Here is a 25,636-nt window from a genome sequence, read left to right as displayed (position 1 = left end):
AGCTGCTAAACAGGACTCTCAAGACCAGTTGTGTGCTGGACTGAATCACTTGACTGCATTTCAGCAGGATGCAAGTGGGCTGGGTAGCCGACAGCATCACGTCTCTCTCAGCTGCTTGCTGACATCTGAGTAAGATTTGGCTGCATGAAAGCAGGGCAATCCATCCTCCCACTTCCCATCCCAGCTCTTCTTCTCCCTGCTAAAAAGAAAAGAAATAAAATTGTTCTTTTTTTCTCCCCACTTTGTTCAGATTAACGCAATGTTTGGGACGGTGGTGGTTGGAGTTGGAATTGCTGGCTTAGCACGAATCCGAGACTTGGTGAATCCAATGCCTTCCAGCCCTTCTGAGCACCTGAAACTCCTTGGATTTGTATCCAGGTCAGGAATTTCACCTTGGCATGTTTAGCATGTACCTGGAAACGTTTGTTTCTTCCCTTGTGTGTGCCTTGCCATGTGGAATGCTGTTATTTGAGGGGGGCAGGGGATGAATCTCCCAAGATGTGTATTTCACTTATAATTAAGGCTGTCTGAAAAGGGGAGGTTTATGCAAATGTGCCTGTCATTTTGAGTGGCAGCTAGAAAATGAGCACAGAAAGCTTTGCAAGATGCAACAAACAGGTGAGATACCTTGCAGAAACAGCTGAAGGAGAAGCTGAGAGACATTCCTGCAGTAGCAGCTGTGCAATTTAAACACAAAATGCAATTCTGACTGGAGTTTAGAATCATAGAATCAGTCAGGGTTGGAAGGGACCACAAGAATTACCTAATTCCAATGCCCCTGCCATGGGCAGGGACACCCTACCCTAGATCAGGCTGGCCAGAACCTGACACTCACCCCTTGTCTTCCCAAGGTCTCTCTCAAAAAGACTCTTCTTGTCTCTCTCAATTTATTATAGAAGGGTGACAACATCTGGGGGGAGGGATAGGGGAAGAGAAATTTGGCTTAGGGAGAGGGACATTTTACAAGAGCTCGTAGTGACAGGACAAAGAAGAATGGCTTCAATCTGGAAGAGGGGAGGTTTAGACTGGATATTAGGAAGAAATTCTTTACAGAGAGGGTGGTGAGACACTGGCACAGGTTGCCCAGAGAGGTTGTGGTTGCCTCCTCCCTGGAGGTGTTCAGGGTCAGATTGGATGAGGCCTTGAACAACTTGGTCTAGTGGAAGGTGTCCCTGCCCATGGCAGTGAGGTTGGAACTAGGTTCCTTAAGGTTCCTTCCTGTAGGTTTAGGAGAGTACAGAGGATAGTTACACTACCAAACCAATTTCTGCATGATGTTTGCAAAATAGTTTTTAAAATGAGTTTTAGAGATATTTTTTAAAGTTGGGATTTGGTTTTGGTTTGTTTTTCAAAAACAAATGCAAAGCTGCTAATGCTGCAACTTGATCATCAAATCCTACTTGTCTTTTTGAAACCAGATACTGAATCTGTTCATGTCTTTAAAGAAGGTCCCATAAGCTAGGAGGGCTGCTGGACAAGAAGCTCAACAGGAGCCAGCAGTGTGCACTTGCAGCCTGGAGGGCCAAGCAGAGCCTGGGCTGCATCAGGAGAAGTGTGGCCAGCAGGGCAAGGGAGGTGATTTTCCCCCTCTACTGTGCTCTGGTGAGACCCCACCTGGAGTACTGTATCCAGTTCCGGAGCCCCCATTACAAGAGGGATGTGGAGATGCTGGAGTGTGTCCAGAGAAGGGCCAGGAGGATGCTCAGAGGGCTGCAGCAGCTCTGCTATGAGGACAGACTGAAAGAGTTGGGGCTGTTGAGTGTGGAGAAGAGGAGGCTCTGTGGTGACCTTATTGTGGCCTGTCAGTATCTGAAGGGGGCCTATAAAAAGGCTGGGGAGGGACTTTTTAGGCTCTCAGGGAGAGCAAAGCTGGAGGTGGGGAGATTCAGGCTGAATGTGAGGAGGAGGTTGTTGAGCATGAGAGTGGTGAGAGGCTGGAATGGGTTGCCCAGGGATGTGGTTGAGGTCCCATGGCTGGAGGTGTTTAAGGCCAGGCTGGCTGAGGCTGTGGGCAGCCTGCTCTAGGGTAGGGTGTCCCTGGGCATGGCAGGGGGATTGGAACGCAGTGATCCTTGTGGTCCCTTCCAACCCTGACTGATTCTGTGATTATGTGATTCTAATTGAGAACATACAATAAGGTTGCTTCTTGGAGAGCAATAGGTTTTCTCACTAGCTTGGAGCTCTGGAAAATCAGTGTATTAATCTCCCTCTGAGTGTTCCTACTAGACCATTGGCCCCATCACAGCAGAGCATGGAAGTTCTAAATAGTTAGGCAGTACCTGTGTGAATCTCAGGCTGTGAATATATTTTTTCAGCTATATTTAAATCATGCAGTCAGGGTCGTTTGAGACTGAAAGGATCCATTAGGTCATCCAGTTTATCTCCTTGCCAAATAAACTCTTGGTTCTCTGATGCCTGTGCTAGTGCAGCTTACCTTGGATGACACTGAAGATAGGATTTCCACTCCTTCTGTGGAGTAACAGTGCTGTCAAGATGCAGGATTTGCAGACACCTTGCTTGGATGTTTTGGCTTGCTTTTTGCATTCCATTCATGTGCAAACTTTACCTGTCTTTGCTTTCAAGTCCTCTTGTGGCCCAGCTTTGTGCCCACTGCCACTGTCCAGGTGTCTGATCCAGTCTTTGCTAATGCAAAGGGCTTTTGCATGGCCTGAATCATAAAATCCTAGAATAGTGGGTGGGAAGGGACCTCAAGGGCCATCTGGTCCAACCTTTCTTGTCAAAAGCACCATGTAGACAAGATGGCTCAGCGTGCCAGAGTCTTAGAGGTGTCCAGTGTTGGGGAAGTGAGTGTGTGTTTCAGCTGATGCTCAGGGTGGTGGTCAAGAAAGCCTTTGCCTTTGCACTGATGTAATATAATGGTGTGTGTGTGTTGCAAGGTGTGAGCTATCATAGCCAAGCATCTGCTTTGTCCCCCTCCTGCTTGTCATACTTGTAGTTGCATGTGGCCCAGAGAGCTCTAGTGTTCTTGTGGCCAGCATGGTGGGGGGAAGTTCTGCCACAGGAGCACTCTCCTCCTTCAAGCTGTTCTTTTAAACAGCTCTTTCCTGATGATGTTTATTAAAAACCAAAACATCTAACCCCCCAAAAAAACAAACCAAACCAAGGAAGTCAAAATGAAAGAGCACTTTTCACTCTCACAGCAGGAAACTTTCTGTGCCAGTGCTACCACCTACACGCTAGCCCATCTGTTTTGCTGTTTTCTGTGAGGGCTTATGCCCTTCTAGGGTAACAAGCTGCCCTTATTCCACCCTGGCTGAGCTCAGTGAGGCAGTGGCCCATGGGAACAGTCTCCAAGTACTGCTGCACATCATAGGCAGTTGGTGAGAATGGACTGTGACAGTTATGCTCTGGTTGTATTTATGCTGAATGTGCAGGAGAAGTTTCGGGAATATTAATGAGGCCAAGCAGATTAGCCTGGAAGAAGCCTTAAGGAGCAAAGAGATCCATGCAGCATTCATCAGCACAGAGAACAGAAGCCATGAAGAAACCATCAGGTATTTTGAGGTGGTTTTTTATTACTTGTTTGGTTGTTTTTTTTCCCTTTTCTCACTCTTTGCCCTGCAGTGTGGAAGCATGGAAGAGCTGTATGAAGCTGCTGCAGGAGAGGTTGGCAGACCAGTGATAGCGAGTTCCCTAGGGCACCAAATAAACCCTAGAAGAGAGTAGGATTTAAGATGCATTAGCTTCTGAAGTAGTTCCAATCACATACCCCTAGGCCTATGTTTGATGGACAAGCAACTTAAAATAGGATTCAAAGCCTTTCCTCACAGATTATATAGAGGAAGAGCTCTCTGGTGCCCCACTCCAGCCACCCAAGTGTCTGGAGCTTAGAAGTTGCAGTGTTCAGTGTTGCACCATTTGCACCAATGTTGCTGTAGGGGGTGGAGGAATTCAGTGGGAAATGGAGAATTAAAGCCTGCCTCTCCTGGTGCTTAAATGTGTCATGTAGCCACCACACTATCCTTGCTAGGAAACTGGCCACTTATTTCTGTTACTCCACGTTGTGCATTTCCCTGTGTGGGGCTGGCTGTGGGAACAAGAAGCAGCTTGCACAGTGCAGAGAAATGGTTACTGTGATCTTGTATCCCTTTCAGAATGTTTTTGGAAGCTGGAAAGCATGTCCTCGTTGAGTACCCCATGGCTTTGTCAGCTAAGGCAGCCCATGAGCTCTGGGAGATGGCAGAGCAGAAAGGTAACACTTTGGTTCTCAAGGGTGTAAACACTATGACCTGTTGGGTACTACCGAAGGCAACAAACTCAGAGGCAGGGCTCCAAACTGCTATTAATCATGGCATACAAGGCAGTTTGCTTGTCTCAGAGGTGTGCCAGTGTGGAATTTGTATATGTACCAATGGGGGAATGAACTGACACAAATGTCAGTGCTAAAAGTGAGGTACAGGTACATTTGCCCACAAGAAAGCATTGGTCTGTGCTTGTGATACAGGAATTCAGTTAGGAGGAAACTTCTGCTGCAGTGATAGTAAAGCACTGAATGAGTGTAGCCATTGCACTTCCCTGTCCTTCCTCTCTCTGAAAATGGAACTTCCCTGCCTTCTGGTGTTTGTGAAGCATTGGTCACACACGGCTGCTCCTGCTACTGCCAGGCCTGTTTGAAAGACAGCCTGGCTCTAAGCACAACCTCTTCAGTTCTGGAAAGCTTGTGGTCCCAGCCCTGCAGCTGGGGTCTGCAGGCATGTGTGGTGCTGCAAGTCTACAAACCATTTGGGCAAGCTGTACTGCTTCCACCACTACTTCAAAATACCCTTTGTCACTCTAGTCCTAAAACACCAGAGATGTGGGATTTCTGCTTTGCCATTTCCCCGTACCAACACCACTTACTGCCTTGTTGCTCGCCAAATGGCTTCCTGCTGAGCAGAATTTATACCTCTTCTCTTGAAGCAGCAGCAGCAGTTACTGTCAGCAGCCTAAATCGACTCTTCTGGTAGCCTTCCAGTAAAGCAGATATTGATTTGAGGGCTGCATTCACTATGCGTTGGCTAGCCTCTGTACCAACAGAGCCCAGTTAATTGCAATGGAGGGAGCTACTCTTTAATGTATTGCTACAGTCTGGGTCTGAGCATTATGCCCTTTTTTTCCCCTTTTGTATTTCTTTCCTGCTGCCCTGGGAGGGAAAATGCAGAGCCAGGAAATGTGAGGGGAAAGAGGCCAAGAGTTAATCTGTCTTTTACTTTGAAGATTCATGTTTCAGCCTTGGCTGGGTATTGGATTTCATGACAGAGTTTCTATTAAACATAGTGGCTACTGCTCCTCTGGCCTCTATATTTGTTGTCTCCTGAAAATCCTTAACCCAGATTGATGCCTCAGCACAGGGCCAGTGTTTGTTTTTCTTCTTGACATCATTTTGTGCCAGCCTGTGAGATGTTTTCTAAGTGAGTTCCCACTGGTGGCCTTTACTGCTTAGATATGTCTTTGATGCACATAGAAAGCCCTTATTTAATCTGTCCTGGTAATTGGTGTGAGGGTTTTTGTTTGTTTGTTGTTTGTGTTTGTTTTTAATGGCAGATAAAGTACTCCACGTGGAGCACATTGAGCTTCTGACTGAGGAGTACAAGCAACTGAAAAAAGAAGTTGCTGGGAAAGACCTGGTGAAGGGGACATTGCATTTCACAGGTTAGTAGCTATGAAGAAATGGAGGTAAAGGGAACATTGCATTTCACAGGTTAGTAGCTATGAAGAAATGGAGGCCCATCTGGCTTTGTCTGTCCTTCCAGACAAGAGTCTGCCTGTAAAGTGCCTGGAGACTCAGGTATCAGTTCTGGGTGTTTCCATGAAGTGGCAGAAGTATCTGGAGAGCAACTTTGCCCTAATTGTCGTTTTCTGCAGCTGGTGCTTTGTTAATCTCTTTCTGCCATATGGTGAAGAGCACGAGACTGCCTTGGTATTTGGAGGAGAGAGTTCTTCATCCCCTCTGTCCTTTGGTGATAGTAACCACTATCTTATCCATATTGGTCTCGGGGAGGAGGATGAGCTCTGAGGAAGGGCCTCAGTTTCTATAGTGGGGAGCTTTAGTCTTGTGTATTGGTATGTGGCCCCAGAAGAGCTGGGTGAGATTTTTGAGACCTTTTCTCCCTGCTTTATCCCCTTGTTGAATCCACAAACACCTCCTATCTTCAGCTTGTCCTGGCATGATTTGTGCAGCCTTCTCTGTTACAGGTTGACCGTATTCATTTACTTTCCTGCTCCATCCGTCCACTCGTAGCCTCTACAGTCTGCTCTCTAAGCCTGCAGCACTGTGGTTTCTTCAGCCTTTTATGCAGAGGGCATTATGCACTTTCCCCTTTCTCAAGTCTTTCTGTTGCTGTTGCACCAGGTAGTGTCCTCGATGAAAACAAAGCAGGATTCCCAGCTTTCAGTGGAATAGCCCGGCTGACCTGGCTGATTGACCTCTTTGGAGACCTCACTGTTACCTCTGCCACCAGAGAAAAGCAGAAGGATAAGAATTACTCCAGAATGACTGTTCACTTTCAGACAGCAAACAAGAAGTGAGTAATGGCTGTGGCAGCAGGTGAGCCAGGCTCCTCAGGTATCTGCAGAGATACAGGCTGGGGTCAGAGTGGCTGGAGAGCAACCAGACAGAAAGGGATCTGGGGGTGCTGATTGATACCTGCCTGAACATGAGCCAGCAGTGTGCCCAGGTGGCCAAGAGAGCCAGTGGCATCCTGGCCTGCATCAGGAATGGTGTGGTCAGCAGGAGCAGGGAGGTCATTCTGCCCCTGTACTCTGCACTGCTTAGACCACACCTTGAGTATTGTGTTCAGTTCTGGGCCCCCCAGTTTAGGAGGGACATTGAGATGCTTGAGCGTGTCCAGAGAAGGGCAACGAGGCTGGGGAGAGGCCTTGAGCACAGCCCTACGAGGAGAGGCTGAGGGAGCTGGGATTGGTTAGCCTGGAGAAGAGGAGGCTCAGGGGAGACCTCATTGCTGTCTACAACTACCTGAGGGGTGGTTGTGGCCAGGAGGAGGTTGCTCTCTTCTCTCAGGTGGCCAGCGCCAGAACAAGAGGACACAGCCTCAGGCTGCACCACAGAATTTAGGCTGGAGGTGAGGAGAAAGTTCTTCACTGAGAGAGTCATTGGACACTGGAATGGGCTGCCCAGGGAGGTGGTGGAGTCGCCGTCCCTGGGGCTGTTCAAGGCAGGATTGGACGTGGCACTTGGTGCCATGGTCTGGCCTTGAGCTCTGTGGTAAAGGGTTGGACTTGATGATCTATGAGGTCTCTTCCAACCTTGGTGATACTGGGATACTGTATTGCCTGTAGGAGCTCTGCATTCTCCCTTCCACTTGGCAAACAGAATGGATGGATGCTGGCATGGAAGTATGCAAGAGAAACAGACCTGAAAGTCCTTCCTATAGTTACTGTGGTAAAAAGAGCCACCACCAAACAATGCCTGCTGAAGAGCACAAGAAGGTTTTAAAGCTCTTTACTGATGCCTGAATGCAGGAATGGGCACATAAAACATTTTACCATGCCCAAGACAGAAAAGCCCTTCCTTGCACTCTGAGAAAAATGGTTCATTTTTCGTGTAGCATCAGAAATTCTAACTCTATGTTGAAAGCTAACCTTTGTTCAGAGGCTGAAAATATCTGACTGTTTGAGGAGGTGTAATACTTAACTTCTAGCCCTATAATTCTTGTGCTTGCCTGGAGTACTTGCTGGAGGCTTAGAGAAAATGACACCTTTTGAGCAGAAAGTTTGTTCTTGTCTGATGCCTAATCCACAATCCTGAAGCTCCCTTTAGTTTTCCTGAGCAGGACAACAATCTGTTTCCCATTTCTTAGGTTTCTTTTTTTTTTGTCACTTGTATTGCATGTTTGTGTCAGAATGAGTGAGAATCCAGCAGCCAGGACTGGGACTCAATTCAAGAGAGATGTTGAGGTGCTGGAACGTGTCCAGAGAAGGGCAACAAAGCTGGTGAGGGGCCTGGAACACAGCCCTGTGAGGAGAGGCTGAGGCAGCTGGGGGTGTGCAGCCTGCAGAAGAGGAGGCTCAGGGCAGAGCTCATTGCTGTCTGCAACTCCCTGAAGGGAGGCTGTAGCCAGGTGGGGTTGGTCTCTTCTCCCAGACAACCGGCAGTAGACCAAGGGGACACAGTCTCAAGTTGTGCCGGGGGAAGTATAGGCTGGATGTTAGGAGGAAGTTGTTGGCAGAGAGAGTGATTGGCATTGGAATGGGCTGCCCAGGGAGGTGGTGGAGTTGCTGTGCCTGGAGGTGTTGAAGCAAAGCCTGGATGAGGCACTTAGTACCATGCTCTACTTGACTGGATAGAGCTGGGTGCTAGGTTGGACTGGGTGATCTTGGAGGTCTCTTCCAACCTGACTGATTCTATGATTTTTCCTAGCTATTGCATTATGATTTCCTTGCAGAAAACTCTCTTGATGATACATTTGATAAAAAATTGGATCTCCTTTTTATTATATGATAACATTAGGCTTGCTGTCACATAGTTAGGGGCTTTTATGGCCTTGCTGTAAAACAGTGTACTTTAGTACATGACCATAAAGAAAGTCACCAGTGTTTCATACTGTGGACTGAGTACTCAGACTGATCCAAAGTCTGGTGATGCGTTTTGCTGGGAACTCTCTAGTTTGGTCATTCTGTGCCATCTGCATGCAGGTCACATCCTTTCAGATAGGTTCAAGTTAATTATGATGACAGTTTACTGCATGCTAGAGATGTGGCCACAAAAAAGTACATAGACATTACCCAAGCTCTATGTGTTTCCTAGCATGTGGTGGAACAATTTGTTCCTTTCTCTTCCCTCCTGTTTTCTTGTGTTTCCATGTAGCATGCTCTGCCTTTGAGATGGATGAGTCCCCTCACAGGCGTATGACAAGAGACAGATGAGAAGACTAAGGGAGAGCAGGGGAAAATAAGACCCCATGGGAAAATATTCCAGTCTGTCTTTAATAAATTGCCCTTTCTGATGCACTTACATTGCTAGAATGCTTAAAACAGGAAGGACTCCAACAACAAAAGATGTGTTTAGTTCAGGCAATAACCTAAAGGACTTTGCTGTTTGGGGAGTGAATAATCGAGGCTCATTGGATCTGTTTCGCTTTGGGTCTAGTTAAGCAATTTATCATCCAGTCCTACAAAGCCCACTGGAGTTTACTGTGAGTGTAGCATCTCGTTTTAGCACTCTTTCTCTCTCTCTTTAAATAAAACGTCGTTTCCAATTGCTATTAAAATGCAGTTGTCGGAGGACAGGACTCTATACACAAGCTGCGTTTGCCCCCTGAGCAGCTCGCCAGTAACACCAGCAGCTGTAAAGACCTAGAGTGAGATTTTGAACTCATTCCAGCAGGTGGAACTAGTGGGTGGCTGAAACGTGTCCCTGGATCTCCTGTCTCCTAGGTAGCTCTTAGCCGCTCTGTGTGCTGTTTGCTGCCAGCAGAACTGGCTTGTTTCATCCTCGATACCATCACCAGGTACCTGCTTTTCTGCTTGCTTTTTCGTATGGGTCAGTAAGAATTTTGTCACCACGAGCTTTTTCATGGCCCAGGGGACAGTCAGCTTTATGTCTGGGGGATAATTTATGCAGCCTGGAAAGTTACATAGCGTTCCTGTCTTCTCTTGGGTGGCAGGGCCATGTTTCCTGCTGACCTTCCCCCATTGACGTCAGTGCAGTTACAGCGGTAGAGAATTTGGCCCACTCTCTGCCCAGGGAAGTTATGGCCCAGCAGCCATGCTGGTGCTGGTACAGGTTATTTAGCCCAGCCTTTACCTCACTGAAGGATAGGAAAGGTCTCAGAGTGATCCCATGCTGCTTTTTGAAAGGCATGCTGACGCTAGCCTGTGTTCTGCTTGCTATGTGGGGATTTGTGCAAAGGCTTTAGCCTGTCTCTGCTCGCAGCCTGCTCTGGCTGCTCATCTGTCCCCGGCTGGATTTTGGATTGGAGGTGTGTGCTAATGCCTGGCGCCCAGCTATCTGAGACGTGACCTCTGCCTCTGTTGTGTTTCCAAGACAGTTGAGCTGACAGCTTCTCTGTGACAAAACAGTGAGCAATCCAGGAAAAGCCAACCCCCTACTGACAGCAGGGCTGGTTTGGGGCTGCTGTTTCCTGTCCCAGGGTTACTGAGCTTGGATTCACTAAATGTCAACAATGAATTTTTAATGTGAGCTGGGGAGATAATGATTTAGACAGCATCTCTGCTGGTGTTAACTAGGGGTAGAGTCTAATTGTCTAATTCTCATCTGAGGTAAGGAAGCCCTTTTTTTGGTTGGGTGGTAAATAAAAAAGTATTGGCATTTTCAAAGGGAGGAAAGGAAGGTGTTTAAAAGAAATTGAAGACATTTTCATAGAATAGAATCATAGAATCATAGAATCAACCAGGTTGGAAGAGACCTCCAAGATCATCCAGGCCAACCTAGCACCCAGCCCTAGCCAGTCAACCAGACCATGGCACTAAGTGCCTCATCCAGGCTTTTCTTGAAGACCCCCAGGGACGGTGCCTCCACCACCTCCCTGGGCAGCCCATTCCAATGCCAATCACTCTCTCTGGGAAGAACTTCTTCCCAATATCCAGCCTATACCTACCCTGGCACAACTTGAGACTGTGTCCCCTTGTTCTATTGCTGGTTGCCTGGGATGCATATTCTGGCAATAAATGGTTTTCTGCATGCATATTCTGGCAATAAATGTTAGAAGTGATGTTTGTATGGAGATCTGAGCTTACAAAGTCCAAGGGGAAAAAAAGCTTCAAGTTGGCCATCCATTAAAAAAAACCATGTAATACATGCTTGCTGCAGAAGCTGCTCCAGACATTATTAAGCTGAGTGGAGAGTGTGCCCAGGTGGCCAGCAGAGCCAACAGCATCCTGGCCTGGATCAGGAACACTGTGGCCAGTAGGACAAGGGAGATTGTTCTTCCCCTGTACTCAGCACCTTGAGTGCTGTGTCCAGTTCTGGGCTCTTCAAGAGAGATGTTGCAGTAGTGGAACATGTCCAGAGGAGGGCGACAAAGCTGGTGAGGGGCCTGGAACACAGCCCTGTGAGCAGAGGCTGAGGGAGTTGGGGGTGTGCAGCCTGCAGAAGAGGAGGCTCAGGGCAGACCTCATTGCTCTCTACAACTACCTGAAGGGAGACTGTAGCCAGATGGGGTTGGTCTCTTCTGCCAGGCAACCAGCAACAGAACAAGGGGGCACAGTCTCAAGTTATGCCAGGGGAGGTCTAGGCTGGATTTTAGGAGGAAGTTGTTCACAGAGTGAGTGATTGGCATTGGAATGGGCTGCCCGGGTCGCCCTCCCCGGAGGTATTCAAGAAAAGAGTGGATGAAGCACTTAGTGCCATGGTCTCGTTGCTTGGCTAGGGCTGGGTGCTAGGTTGGACTGGCTGATCTTGGAGGTCTCTTCCAATCTGGTTGATTCTATGACCCAGCATGAAAGCAGCTGAATTATTCTGCAGGTGCAAAGAGTGTTCACTTCAGGTTTGGTTTAACTAGGACAGTCCAATTCGGGCAACTCATTATTAGGAGAAACAGGGAACTGGAAAAGCAGAAAGTCTCTTCCAATCTCTTGATAAAATGTAGCTAGGAGAGAGCTCTATCAGCCTCAAACCTGGAAAGACAAAGTGACCTTAAAAATTCTTCCCTGCAGTGAGTGGTTGCTTGTTGCTTTGCAAAAAATCACTGAAAAAATGGTTTGTTAGTGTTTGGTTAAACTTCCTTCTTAAACTGCCCAATACACTTAATGTGACTTTATTCAGCTACCAAGAATACTGCATTTGTTGCTTCTAAGTAATGCTACTGCCACTTGTAATTAACTGACTACAGCTATAGCCAGATAATACTTGGGTATAAATGGTTAAGGAAAATGGGTTAAAAAAGCCAGCAGCTCTTCACAGTTTTCTGACATAAAATACAAAGCTGCTTCTGCAGCTACAAAGTTGCTTAATTACCATGCAGATTTGCAGCATACATGTCTTTATAGCAACAAAGTTGGACTGGATGATCCTGGAGGTCTCTTCCAACCTGGTTGATTCTATGATTCTAAGGGGACTGATCTTAGCATAAAAGTTGTTGTTGATTTAAAATGCCCTTTATTTTTTGGTAGCCAGTTGAGTAAAATCAGCTTCTCTTTGGGAAATTAACAAAAAGTCCAATGACAGGAGATGATAAATCTGTTAGGAGAACCAACTTTTTCCTGCTCACTGATCTAAGTCAGACATTTTAATCACTTTGATTAACTTTTGTCCAGTCTACACGATTGTACTTCTGGTTCAGTGGCTTCCCCATGCTAGAGAAGAGGACAACACACACTTGAGCCTGGTCGTTGGTGCACATTTGCTCTGGATCACCCCAGGGAGGTGACCCTATTTTGGACCATATTGTGGGCTTCTATGTCTTATGTGGTGGAGGCCTTTGTCTATGCCTGCCCAGCAGTTTCTTCATACCTGCCTACCTGAAACAGAGCAGCTTTGAGTAACATTGCCCTGAACCACATAAAAGCAGCTCTGTCGAGTCCGAGCAAAACTCAGCTTGCTCAACAGCCTGCCTCTTACCCAGGTCAACAGCCAGCACCTCAGGGAAGAGAGGGTGAGAATACAAAGCACCAAGCCATGTGGCCCTCAAGCACTGTTTCAGCCTGCAGCAACATGTAGCCTTGGGTCTGTCTGAAATGTCTGCTGTCTTTGTATTTAGTAGTCCTCTGTGCATGTTTTTTTTCATTGCATTTTTGCAGGCTGTGATTTGGGTCCTTTCTTTTTTTCCCCTGGTTTCTTTCCAGTGGTTTTATTCTGTTCAGTCAGGTTCATCTGGCCATACTTCAATTGTAGGGCGTGTGTGTGGTGGTACAGATGAGCAAAGAATAATTGATACCATGATGTGAATATTGAAACTGGCTCCTAAAGCATAAAAGATGAGAGGTGCAGAATCATTAAGCTGAGTGCTCTGAAGAATGTGTTCAGGGTAGACTGACAAGGACTTTCTTTCCACATCTAATGATACTGAAGATTTAATGGGCAGTACTGGGAGACAGAATTTATTCTTCCATGCTATTGATGCCCTCATAATTTGTGAGTGGCAGACTAAAGTAGGCCATAAAGGAATGTGGAAGGGCCATCAATAACCAGGTAAGAAAAATAGTATGCATCCCCTAAACAGAGGCAGTGCTGATGAATGAGGTGCAGAAAGGTAACAGCACGATGTAGGCAGCTGACAAAAGTGCAGGGATGGTGGCTGTGGCTGGCATTGAGGACCATTCCTCAAAGCCAGTGTTGGGCCAGGGAGTCTGTTAAGACTCCTGAGTGATGTGGCACATCTCATGGCTCCTCTTTCTTCAGCCAAACTGTGAGAAGACCTGGTGCTATGCCAGTCAATAGCCACCAGTACCGGTGCTTGACCTGGAGATTGTGGCTTTCATGATGGCATAAGACAGGACTTTGATCTGATTAAGAAAGATTTGCCTGAGAGTCTGCATAACTGAAACAAACGAAATTGGCATCTTCTGGTGCAGTCGGTGCTCACAGTGATGAGAAAGGAATGTATCTGAGAAGTTTGGGGAGCAGGGGTGCTAGGGTTTGCATGTCTGAACTTGCTCCTCCTTAAGGCGTGGTGTTTAGCTTGCACAGTAGTATCTAGGTCATCATTACTGACCTGAGTGACCTAAATCTGACTGGGCATTGAGTGCCTTATGATGGAGTCATGCACAAAACTTTGGGATGTTTAACTGCACTCTTCATCCAAGCCCACAAACGGATTAAACTTCCCTCTTCCCACTGCTGGCTTTGCTTTGAATAGAGGGAAAACAGAGCTGGAGAGAGCTTGGATGGTGTGCTGGAGGTCATGGCATGAAGCAGGGGCAGAGTGAAGATTATAACCTGGTGTTCAACTGTTAACAACAAGACATGGTGGTCAGAACATGTTACCTGAGTATGCAGTGGCTGAGATTTTAAATCTGAGCATTTGTTAGGGCTCAGGGGCATTTTCCTTAAATGCAGGGAAAAAGGCAGAAACTGTAGCTCTTGATTCTGTTTCTTAATAAACACTCTTCATTTTCTCTGCTCCTCCATGCTAGACCTCTGACTTGGATTGAAGAAAGAGGACCAGGGATGAGACGTGAAAAGAAAATCAACTTCTGCTTCACAAGTGGTTGCCTGGAGAACCTCCCTCAGGCCCCAAGATCTGCCGTGGGACTTTTCATGCAGGATCAGAACCTCTTTGCCAAAAAACTGCTGGGCCAGGTATCCAAGGAGGAGCTGGCTGCTGAGAAATGGCGAATTTTGCGGTGTCTTGACCTTGCTGAGGTGATCCAACAGCACTGTGAACAGCCAGAGGAAATCTGCTCCCGAGACTGCTCTTAGGGAAGGAGGAGCATGGCAGGCGAGGAGGCTGTAGGGCTAAGAGCACACTGCTGCCATCAAAGCAGTTGCTACTTTCTGTTTCGTTACCTTCTTTCTGACTAGTGATTCTAGGCTCTCTGAGTAGGCTGGAGAGCCTGGGCTATATTCCTTGTGCCTTTTGGTTTGCACCAGAACAAAGCAACATTACCCTGCTCAGATGTGTTGCCCATCCTTCCAGGCAGGTAGGAAACCTGGCAGCAATAAGCTTTCCTGTGATTCAGCTGGAAGTGTCCCAGATTGTAGATCCTGGGGGACTGCAAATACTAGATATAATTTTCCCTCCCTAGGGTTGGGGTTTTTTTTTTCACCCTTCTAGATATGCTTGAAAATGAGATGTGTCTCAGTAGCATTCATGCAATGTCATCCAGAAAGCAGTATTGGCTAAAGTGCAATTCTAGGTGACTTTTCCACCTCTCCTCTTAGAACTGCAGAACTTGTGCCATCACAGTCCTGACCTTTTCTCCAGATGCCCTGAATTCTTCTGTGTGTTTGTGCTAATTACTTCTTGTGCCTTTTTAGAGTTGTTAGGTTTTCTTTTTTGGTCTGGTTTGAGGGGTTTATTTGTTTTGAAGGGGTGGGTTTGGGGGCGTGTTGTTTGTTTAGGCTTTGTCATTGTTGATTTGGGTTGGGTTTTTGCTTTGAGGCTCTTCTTTGGTCGTGTTTTGTTGTTTTGTTCCCCCACCCCACTGGAAATCACAGGATGGTGGCGATTGGAAGGGACCTTTTGGGAGTCATCTAGTCCAACCCATCTGCTAAAGCAGGGTCACCTAGATTTGTTTTGTTGGTTGGTTTGTTTGTCTTTGGTTGTGTTTTGTTGTTTTGTTCCCCCACCCCACTGGAAATCACAGGATGGTGGCGATTGGAAGGGACCTTTGGGAGTCATCTAGTCCAACCCACCTGCTAAGGCAGGGTCAATTAGATCAGGTTGCACAGGAATACATCCAGGTAAGTTCATCTACCATCAGATGGAATCTATATTGGTATTGAACCAGAGCAGATGAAATATCTTGTCTCCTGAGAGATGCCATGTTGAGTTCACTCACTCAATTTCTCTGGTGCCCTGTGCCAACACAGAAATCTTTTTCCAGCAGAGATTAGAACAGTACATCAAAGTAATGCTTTGCCTGCCTGCTTTCTCCTGGATCTAAATGTTTTTCTTCCTCTTTTTTTTTTGCACTAGAAGCAGCCTATTGCTGCCTTTCATTTGTGTTCTGTATCTAATTCAGCATGTGAATGGATCACTGCTAAAAAGAGCAAACATCCTGCCTTTAAGAAAAAAAAAAACCCCAAACAACTAAAGCACTCCTGGAAACAGTGAAATTCACTAGAAGTAGTGATAAAATTAGAATAGAACTGTAGGAAATGGAGCAGTTGGCAAATATAGCCATGCAGTTATGGCATATGACACCTGTGGGGATGGGTCTTTAGCATCTTGCACTAGTCCCAGGGTCACATCTGAAAGCATTATCATTTCCCTGAGGAAGCATTTTAGTCTTAGGACAAACCTAAACAGTCCACAAAAGTAGTAACAGCTCCTCTGTTTGCCTTTTGCTTTCTAATTACAGCATCTCTTGGTGCTGTATTAATACAGCAGAAAATTTCAGTCTCTGCAGTTCTTTCAGACACTGAACCATAATTTCTTTTCCACGTTGCCACTTGGACATTTCTTTACTGAGGGAGTTTACGTGTTGTGAATGTGTATGTAATTACAACCAGTGAGTTTCTAGTGACATTCACTAGAAGTAGTGATAAAATTAGAATAGAACTATAGGAAATGGAGCAGTTGGCAAATATAGCCATGCAGTTATGGCATATGACACCTGTGGGGATGGGTCTTTAGCATCTTGCACTAGTCCCAGGGTCACATCTGAAAGCATTATCATTTCCCTGAGGAAGCATTTTAGTCTTAGGACAAACCTAAACAGTTCACGGAAGTAGCAACAGCTCCTCTATTTGTCTTTTGCTTTCTAATTACAGCATCTCTTGGTGCTGTATTAATACAGCAGAAAATTTCAGTCTCTGCAGTTCTTTCAGACACTGAACCATAATTTCTTTTCCACATTGCCACTTGGACTCTTCTTCACTGAGGGAACTTACATGTTGTGGATGTGTATGTAATTACAGCTAGTCCCTATGGATGGGAAAAAAGTTCTTTTGGGTAAGTCATGTTCATTCACAAGTTGGATACAGTTCAGTTACTTGGAAACAGGGAAAGAAAGAGTCTTTTATTCCCAAATCAATCATATTTTAAGAGTACCTGCAGCTTGATATGTGAATGAATTCTGCAAATGAAAAGCGTTTAAATCTGACTGTTCAAGTCAGTGAAAACTCTGCTATTGATTTCAGCAAATTGAAGTTCATGTGGGTTGGCAGCACATGTGAGCAGGCAAATCATGCACTGCTCCACCCAAATAGACACCTTACTGAGAACTCACAGGGTGGACATTGCCTGGGCACATCTGATGCTGTGTGAGGAGGGGAAAGTGGGTTGGTGGCAAAAATGCAAAAAGTCCATCTGGGATCAGATGGTATCAGAATGAAGTTAGAATGAATGAAGTTAGAATCTGCTGTATGTGGCAGCACACAAGAGTCCTGTTTCTTGACAGACTCCTCAGCTGTGATAATGGGCTGGATACCACTTGTTTACATGATAACAATGAGTAGCTAGGGAGGGAGGGCAAAGGGAAGGGAGATTCACAGTCCCCACTGATAGGCATCCAAATTAGCATCATGTCTCCCTAGGCGCACTCTGCAGTTGCTGTTAAGAGCAGTCTGCCTCTAAGAAATGCAGAACAGGCTCATGTGAGCTCTGTAGAGCAGCAGCCTAACATCCTGCAGTGAATCACCCTCTGGAGGTGCTTGTTTCTGTAGAGAGCGCCTGGGGAAATTAGCTGCTTAATTGGAGCTAGGCAAGGCAGATGCCTGGAGATGGATATGCTGTGCTCTCCTTCATCCCCCTCCCGTTCCTCCCAGCTAACCTGCTTGCCTCCTGCTGTCTGCCCTGCTCCTGGGAGCCTGCAGCATTCAAATGGCTTTTCCTTCATTTTTTTCCCCCCTTTCCTTTCTTTGCTGACTACCAGAGTGGTTTGTATAGCAGAGCTACTGGCTGTCAGCCTTCAAACGTGTGTATTGTTCAACTGGATGTCAAACCCACCAATAAAACACTGGAGCTCTTTATCATTGCTTGTAGTGCCTGTTGTTCTTTGGTAGCAGTTCCCTTTGCCTGTGCTTAAAATGGTTCTGTCATGACAGGTTCTTGTCTCCCCTTCCCCTCCTCGAGCCCTGTGAAATCCTGCCAGCAGCTGCAGGCTGTGGTCCCATCTGAAAGCCCTCAGCTGTCTGCCTCTCTTCTTTCAAAGTTTTGAATCCCATGCTCGTGGTGGGGTTTGTGACCTTACCTCAACTCCTGAGCCCTCACACAAGATTCCTGCCCTCCCTGTCCCTTGCCCAGCAGTACTGGCAAGTCTGAACCTCAGCTGTACGCTTCCACTCTCCCACTCAGGATGCATTCCAGCATAGGGGAGACCTTATTGCTGTCTACAACTACCTGAGGGGAGGTTGTGGCCAGGAGGAGGTTGCTCTCTTCTCTCAGGTGGCCAGCGCCAGAACGAGAGGACACAGCCTCAGGCTGTGCCAGGGGAAATTTAGGCTGGAGGTGAGGAGAAAGTTCTTCCCTGAGAGAGTCATTGGACACTGGAATGGGCTGCCCGGGGAGGTGGTGGAGTCGCTGTCCCTGGGGCTGTTCAAGGCAGGATTGGACGTGGCACTTGGTGCCATGGTCTGGCCTTGAGCTCTGTGGTAAAGGGTTGGACTTGATGATCTGTGAGGTCTCTTCCAACCCTGGTGATACTGCGATACTGTGAAGCCTTTTGCATTAACTAAGTAGCATCCAAAGCAGATATTGAGATAATTTTTCTTGTGGTTTTAATGAACTGCTTTGTCATAGCAGGAACCCTGTCAGAAGACTTTTGCAGCTGGCCTTTGGCATAGCCTGACACCCAGCCAGTTTCAGAGAGACAGAGCTCTGGCACTGTAAGTAGGAGGTGTGGCACGGGGAGGTCAGTATGTCACGCTCCGGGGGGGCACTGCTTTTCCACTCTCGCTGCTGAAAATACCCCTGCTCTTACAGGATGCCATAGGGAGCCCGTTGTAGCAGACTGCATTCGTATTCATTCAAAACATGGTTTGAGTGGTGTCCTGGAACCCTGTATAGCCCTGAATTCCTCTCCCTCTGCGGGTTGAATGGGGGAGGAAAAGGCGGGAAAAGCGCTCTGCCCCTGCCCTGCAGGCGTGAGGGGGCGGCAAGGGCCCCTCCCGGCACCCGTGCTGGGACCGGGCTGGGATCGGCTGTGCTCTTCCCGCTCAGACAGTGCTAACTCTGCTCTTGTCCCGGAGCCCTGTATAGCCCTGAATTCCTCTCCCTCCGCGGGTTGAATGGGAGAGAAAAAGGCGGGAAAAGAGCTGTTCCCCTGCCCTGCAGGCATGAGGGGGGCGGCAAGAATCATAGAATCAACCAGGTTGGAAGAGACCTCCAAGCTCAGCCAGTCCAACCTAGCACCCAGCCCTAGCCAGTCAACCAGACCATGGCACTAAGTGCCTCATCCAGGCTTTTCTTGAACACCTCCAGGGACAGTGCCTCCACCACCTCCCTGGGCAGCCCATTCCAATGCCAATCACTCTCTCTGTGAAGAACTTCTTCCTAACATCCAGCCTATACCTACCCTGGCACAACTTGAGACTGTGTCCCCTTGTTCTATTGCTGGTTGCCTGGGAGAAGAGGCCACCCCCACCTGGCTACAATGCCCCTTCAGGTAGTTGTAGACAGTAATAAGGTCACCCCTGAGCCTCCTCTTCTGCAGGCTCAACAGGCCCAGCTCCCTCAGCCTCTCCTTATAGGATTTGTGTTCCAGGCCCCTCACCAGCTTCGTTGCCCTTCTCTGGACATGTTCCAGCACCTCAACATCCTTCTTGAATTGAGGGGCCCAGAACTGGACACAGTACTCAAGGTGTGGTCCTTCCAGCAGGAGGGCTGCCCGTGCTGGAGCCGGGCTGGGATCAGCTGGGCTCTTCGCACCCAGGCAGTGCTAACTCTGCTCTTTGTCTAGGGAAGGGTGTAAATATTGGGGGACTTCCTGCCTTGGGGTGCCCGCCTTAGAGTTCTCCCCCCTGCTTGGATAGATACTGCAAGAGAGAGTCCCCTGGTGCCCCGAAGGACAGGCTCCTGAGGGACAGGGCTGCCTCTGCTTTGGACGGCTTCCACCATTAGCACCCTTCATGCAGGCTCAACAGTCCAGTTCCCTGCAGGAAGCAGCGACACCTTCTGCTAGACCAGCTCAAGGCCTCATCTCACCTGGCCTTGAACACCGCCAGGGAGGGGGCACCCATGACATCCCTGGGCAACCCGTTCCAGTGTCTCACCACCCTCACTGCAAAGAATTTCTTCCTAGCACCCAGTCTAAATCTCTCAAGCTTCAATTTATTCTCCCTCATCCTCACTACAAGCCCTTGTAAAAAGTTCCTCACCAGCTTTCTTGTGGTCCCCCTTCAGGTACTGGAAGGCTGCTCTAAGGTCTCCCTGGAGCCTTCTCTACTTCAGGCTTAACAACCCCAACTGTCTCAGCCTGTCCCCACAGGGCAGGTGCTCCAGCCCTCTGATATCTTCATGGCCTCCTCTGGATACTCTCCAGCACTTCCATGTCTTTTTGGTGTTGGGGGTCCCAGAGCTGGACACAGTACTCCTGATGGGATCTCACTAGAGCAGAGGGGCAGCTTACTGACAGAGGCTGCAGCTTGTCTCTGGTAGGTGAGAGGCATGGAGTCGCCAACTGCAACATGCTATCTGAAACCTGGGAGAGGTGGTTCGATCCAAAGGCCTGCTTGGAGGGCTGGAGATCAGAGGAACGGATTATTCCAAGGAGCAAAGCGGTTGGTATGAGGACTTGCAAAGCTGTGTGGGAAGCTGTTAAGCTAGGGAGTTACAAACACCTTATTGCCAGCTTTATCTTACTTTGCCCTCTGGTGAAAACCAACCACAATCAATCCACCTGGGTCACTGTTTCTACCCCCTACACCTTGCACTTCTCTGCTAGTGAACTCACAGAGAGTGGCTTCCTATGCAGTTTGCCATGCATGTCTTGCCCCTACACCTTGCACTTCTCTGCTAGTGAACTCACAGAGAGTGGCTTCCTATGCAGTTTGTCATGCATGTCTTGCCCCTACACCTTGCACTTCTCTGCTAGTGAACTCACAGAGAGTGGCTTCCTATGCAGTTTGCCATGCATGTCTTGCCCCTACACCTTGCACTTCTCTGCTAGGGAGCTCAGAATTAGAGTGGCTTCCTATGCAGTTTGTCATGCATGTCTTGCCCCTACACCTTGCACTTCTCTGCTAGTGAACTCACAGAGAGTGGCTTCCTATGCAGTTTGTCATGCATGTTTTGCCCCTACACCTTGCACTTCTCTGCTAGTGAACTCAGAGAAAGTGGCTTCCTATGCAGTTTGCCATGCATGTCTTGCCCCTACACCTTGCACTTCTCTGCTAGGGAGCTCAGAGAGAGTGGCTTCCTATGCAGTTTGTCATGCACATCTTGCCTCTCTCTGGGCATGCTTCTTGTTTTGCAAATGCAATCCAGCTTGGCTGCAAACTTGCTGTGCTCTAATATTTGCTTCTCTTGTAACTCTGTGCCCAGCTAGTGTACCTTCACCTCTGCTCATGAGACTGTTGCTCATATCTGCTTTATTAGAGGTGCCTCTTGCATAGCCATGCAGGTCATGACTGCACACCAAAGCACTCCCCTGTGCTGTGATATCTTTGGTTTTCCTGTGCTACCTTATCAGCCTTCAGAGCTTTCTCTACTTTTTGCTTATGAGCTTGTTTTTCTTAGGAGCTCATATTTCAGCCTGTCATCCTAGCCCGTCAAGGCACAGTCATCTTATTGTCAGCTGTATCCAGGTTACACACTCATGAATCATTTTGGAATGTCCTTGATTTCACTCATGGAAAGAGGAGCTCCTTGCATGAAGGTGTTTTGCTCTGGTAAATAATAAGGATTTGTGTAGCTCAAGCAGTGCATCCAGGTTTGTTTTTTTTTACCCCTGTTCTGCTTCAGTTGTCACATCACTGGAGATGGGAGGCTCTACAGAGCTCCCTACCTTTTTCCCTAGTTCAGGACATATTCGTGGGCTACATCTGCCAACAGCCCTGAGATGATTATCTCTGTTAAGTGCTTGTCTGCAGTCTGCTTCTCTGCAATCCTTCCAGTTTGCAAAATCCTGGCAGGCAGCACATTTCTTCCAATGTTTCATATGAAAAGCCCTCTTTGGGTGTCTTCTAGCATCATGGACTTGAAGGGCAAAAGGGGTAAAGCAAAAAGCTTTCTCTGTTTTGTTGTCTGCAAATCTCGTCTCAGAAACCAGCCCTGCACGCCGTTGCCAGGCGCTGGCTCTGTGACATCAGGGTGCAGGGAAGGGATGGGCTCTTAGGGCATCACAACCTCCTTCTGATAGTCACCAAGAGAAATGGAAGCTAGGGTCCGGCAGAGGGAAGGGATGCAAACGTGGTTTCTGTGCCTGTGTCACCCAGGGCAAGCATAAGCAGAGTGCATGGGGAGACTTCTTCTTTTCCTGTAAATTGGCATCACCTGCTCTTAAATCTGTGCATGACCTATGTCTTTAGGGCTAGAGATACATTTCTTAATGACACATTTGTACTCGATAAAGTGACTGTGGCATTAAGTTTCCTGCTCCTGTGTCTCTCCAAGTTTAAGTCTACTTCTTTCATTCAGGCTTTTGCTTCCTTTCACACCATCTGCACAATGCTTCCTTCCTGGCCTGTCACTGCCTAGAGCCATCATCCTGTGGATTGTGTCCAGCTGTGTGCTCCACCAATGGCTGACAGAGGCCATCCTTGCCAGAGACCTGCTTTCCTCTAAAGGCCCAGGAGCCAGAAGAAGGTTCAGGAGCTAAAAAAGTTATTCACCTCTTAGGTCAGTCAAACTCAGGCTAGGCAACACCTAGACTCTTTTCTCTGAAGCCTTGCTTTGTGTCAAAGCTGTGCTGAAGTGAAAGGCAACAGCTTGCCTAGATTCCTTGGTGCCCTCAACGCCAAGAACTCTTTCCTCTAACCCTGAGAAAGTGAGTCCAAGAGATGAAGACATGATCAGAAATGGGATTTTTTTTTGTTACTTTTGCTTTCTTTCTCACTTAACTTTTTTTTTTTTTACTTAAGCAGATGCAGCTTGATTTGTAGATAAGGATTGTCAGTGATGCAGATTGAGCACAGAAAGCAAGCCTCTGAAATCTGTGAGAAGAAACCACTCCTCTGTAGACCTGGGTCTGGCTAGAGCTCTTCGATACCTTCCAGGTGTTTGGTAAGGAAGTGTGTTTGATGGAGGAGTGGTGCTGCCTTGCCAGTAGTTCCTCATTTTTGTGGGTTCAAGTTGGGTTAAAACCACAAGCCTCACCTCTAGGTATTTTGTGTGAGAGGAGTTCCCAGGTTTGAAGCAAAACCCAGCAAAGAGGCTGACATTGGGACCTTGGGGATGTTCATGATGAGCACAGTGTTCCTAAGAAGGGAGAATGAAAGAACAGGGGAAGCTGAAGCATCACTTACAAGGGGAAGAGAAAGGGGAGCAAATAATGACAGCTCTAAAGTTCTGTGCAACAACAACTCAAATACAAAGAGGTATTGTTTGACCTCAAATACTGTTGGCTCTGGCACTCAGGAGTTTGTTTTTTTTTGGTGGAAAAGTTGGGTTTGAAAATAGTGTGTGGGGGGGACAAATTCTGTTATTTTCATCCCCAAATCTCCAGGTCACTTTGTTTCTTCGTATAACAAAACCAAACCAACCAACCAAACAAAAAAAAACCCCAAACACACAAACAAAACCCACAAACCCACAACACACACACACAAACAACTAAAAAAAAAACAACCAATCCCTCAACACACAGAAAAAACTGAGGAGAATTACAATTGACAGTATTATTTGGAACACAGGTCCGTCGTTGATTTCATTCCCTGAGAGGCAGCAGTTCATTGTGATTTGCAAGAAGGTTCAGGTAGGACAAGGATTAATTTGGTTACTTTTTTTCTTTTCTTTTTGCTTAAAGCTTATTTTCTCTCTCTCTCTCTCTCTCACACACACACACACAAAGGCAAAAAAAGGTTTCAGAGGGAGGAGGAAGAGACAGGATGGATGACCCTTCCTCATGTGGGAAAAAGGAGAACAGTGGTGGGTTAATGGTTGGACTTGATCTGGCTATAGCCAGGTGGGGTTGGTTTCTTCTGCCGGGCAACCAGCAACAGAACAAGGGGACACAGTCTCAAGTTGTGCTGGGGGAGGTACAGACTGGATGTTAGGAGGAGGTTCTTGCCATAGAGAGTGATTGGCATTGGAATGGGCTGCTCAGGAAGGTGGTGGAGTCACCATCCTTGGAAGTGTTCAAGAAAAGCCTGGATGAGGCATTTAGTGCCATGGTCTAGTTGATTGGCTAAGGCTGGGTGCTAGGTTGGTCTGGATGATCTTGGAGGTCTCTTCCAACCTGCTTGATTCTATGATTGTATGATCTTAAAGGTCTTTTCCAAGTAGGAGGATGCTATGGTCTGAAAAAGAATTCTGTTTCCAAACTGGAAGCTGGGTCTTCTCTGCAGGGAGATAAACCTCCATCTGCATTGGCACTCCACATCATTAGAACTTCAGGGAAAGTGGAAGAGGTCTTGGCTAGGGAGAGAATAGAAGATAAGGAGCAATGTGATAGAGACTCAGGAAAGATGCATCCTCCAGCAGCCAAGACCAGAAGAGACTTAACCTCCTGTGGTGGGTTTAGGAAATCACCCCCTAAATTAAAATTTACCAGACCAGCTCAGATGGCTTGGCAGGAAGATGAAGCTGTATTTACAGCAAGCTAAATTGACAAGCATAGATCCACAATATATTTACATGTATTTACAATTATATATAATTCAGAAATGATACAGAAAATGCAGTCTTCCTCCTGGGCAAAGGAAAAACCCAGATGGGGCCAATGCCACTTTCTTTTCTCTCCCTGGACAGAAACCCAGTAAGATCCCATGTGTTATCTGGTCAGTCAAGGTTATTATGCAGTCATGTACAGAGAAACAGTGGAGGAGGTGGAATGCAGAAGGCAAATTGAACAAAGAGTGGGAAATTGTCTATATGTTGCCATTTTATCCCTCTTAGCAAACAATGAATGCTACAGACTTTATCGTTACTGTTCTTTCACATCCAATGATCTAATTTGTTTAGATTCTGCACTGAGCTGACAGGAAAGTCCTGATTTCTCTTATTGGGATATTCCAACAAGCCTTAAACTGCCACACCTACCCTTGAAACACCTGCATGTGAGCAGAAATCATTTGCAACAAGAGCACTGCCCAAAGCCTCGAAGGTGCTAAGTTAGTTTTCTTGGGAAAAGGGATGCATCTGGCCTTACCAAACCTTCCTCAGATCCTCAGCTGTATTATTGTTATCACAGAATTTCAGCATCATTATTGAGGCTGGAGCAGACCTCTGAGATCATTGAGTCCAGACTATGACCGAACACCCCCACATCAACTAGACCATATCACTAAGTGCCACATCCAAACTTCCCTTAAAGATCTCCAGGGCTGGTGATCCACTACCTCCTCGGGCAGTCCATTCCAGTGCCTAATCATCCTTTCCATGAGGAAGTGCTTTCTAACACCCAGCCTAAACCTTCCCTGGCACAGCTTCAGACTGTGCCCTCTTGTCCTGTCACAAGTTGCCTGGGAGAAGAGCCTAATCTCACCTGACTACAACTTCCCTTTGGGTAGCTGTAGAGTGTGCTAGGGATCCCCCTGAATCTCCTCTTGTCTAGGCTGAACACTTCCAGCTCCTTCAGCCTCTCCTCATAAGCGTTTTCCTCCAGCTCCCTCGCCAGTCTCATCACCTCAATATCCTTCTTACAATGAGTGGCCTAGAGCTGCACACAGTGCTCGAAGTGAGGCCTCACCAGCACCAAGTACAGAGGCAGAATTGGATGCAATTCTGCTGGCCACACTATTCCTGATACAAGCCAAGATGCCATTTGTCTTCCATGATACCTGGGCACACTGCTGGCTCATGTTCAGTTGGCTGTCAGCACTCCCAGCTCCCTTTCTGCCAGGCTACTCTCCAGCAACTCATCTCCCAGCCTGTAGCATGGGACTATTGTGGCCAAATGTAGGACCCTGCACTTGACCTTGTTAAACCTCATACTGTTGGCCTCAGCCAAC

At 47.3% G+C, this 25,636-nt stretch overlaps 1 protein-coding gene across 1 annotated transcript in view; it reads left to right on the top strand.

Moving 5' to 3' along the window:
• BLVRA (biliverdin reductase A) overlaps positions 1-17,557 on the top strand; it is a 32,002-nt gene extending 14,445 nt beyond the window's left edge. Inside the window, exons 2-7 of the mRNA XM_064169683.1 lie at positions 251-378; positions 3,396-3,515; positions 4,116-4,213; positions 5,545-5,652; positions 6,353-6,524; positions 14,056-17,557. Coding sequence (XP_064025753.1) covers positions 260-378; positions 3,396-3,515; positions 4,116-4,213; positions 5,545-5,652; positions 6,353-6,524; positions 14,056-14,341 — 903 coding nt within the window. The 5' untranslated portion in view covers positions 251-259 and the 3' untranslated portion in view covers positions 14,342-17,557. The remainder of the gene's footprint in view (positions 1-250; positions 379-3,395; positions 3,516-4,115; positions 4,214-5,544; positions 5,653-6,352; positions 6,525-14,055) is intronic.
• Positions 17,558-25,636: the final 8,079 nt, after the last annotated feature.

Source organism: Pogoniulus pusillus, chromosome 32 (assembly GCF_015220805.1).
Source record: "Pogoniulus pusillus isolate bPogPus1 chromosome 32, bPogPus1.pri, whole genome shotgun sequence".
NCBI lineage: Eukaryota > Metazoa > Chordata > Aves > Piciformes > Lybiidae > Pogoniulus > Pogoniulus pusillus.
The sequence above is the reverse complement of the archived record's forward strand: the minus strand, read 5'-3'. Positions and strand labels throughout refer to the sequence as shown.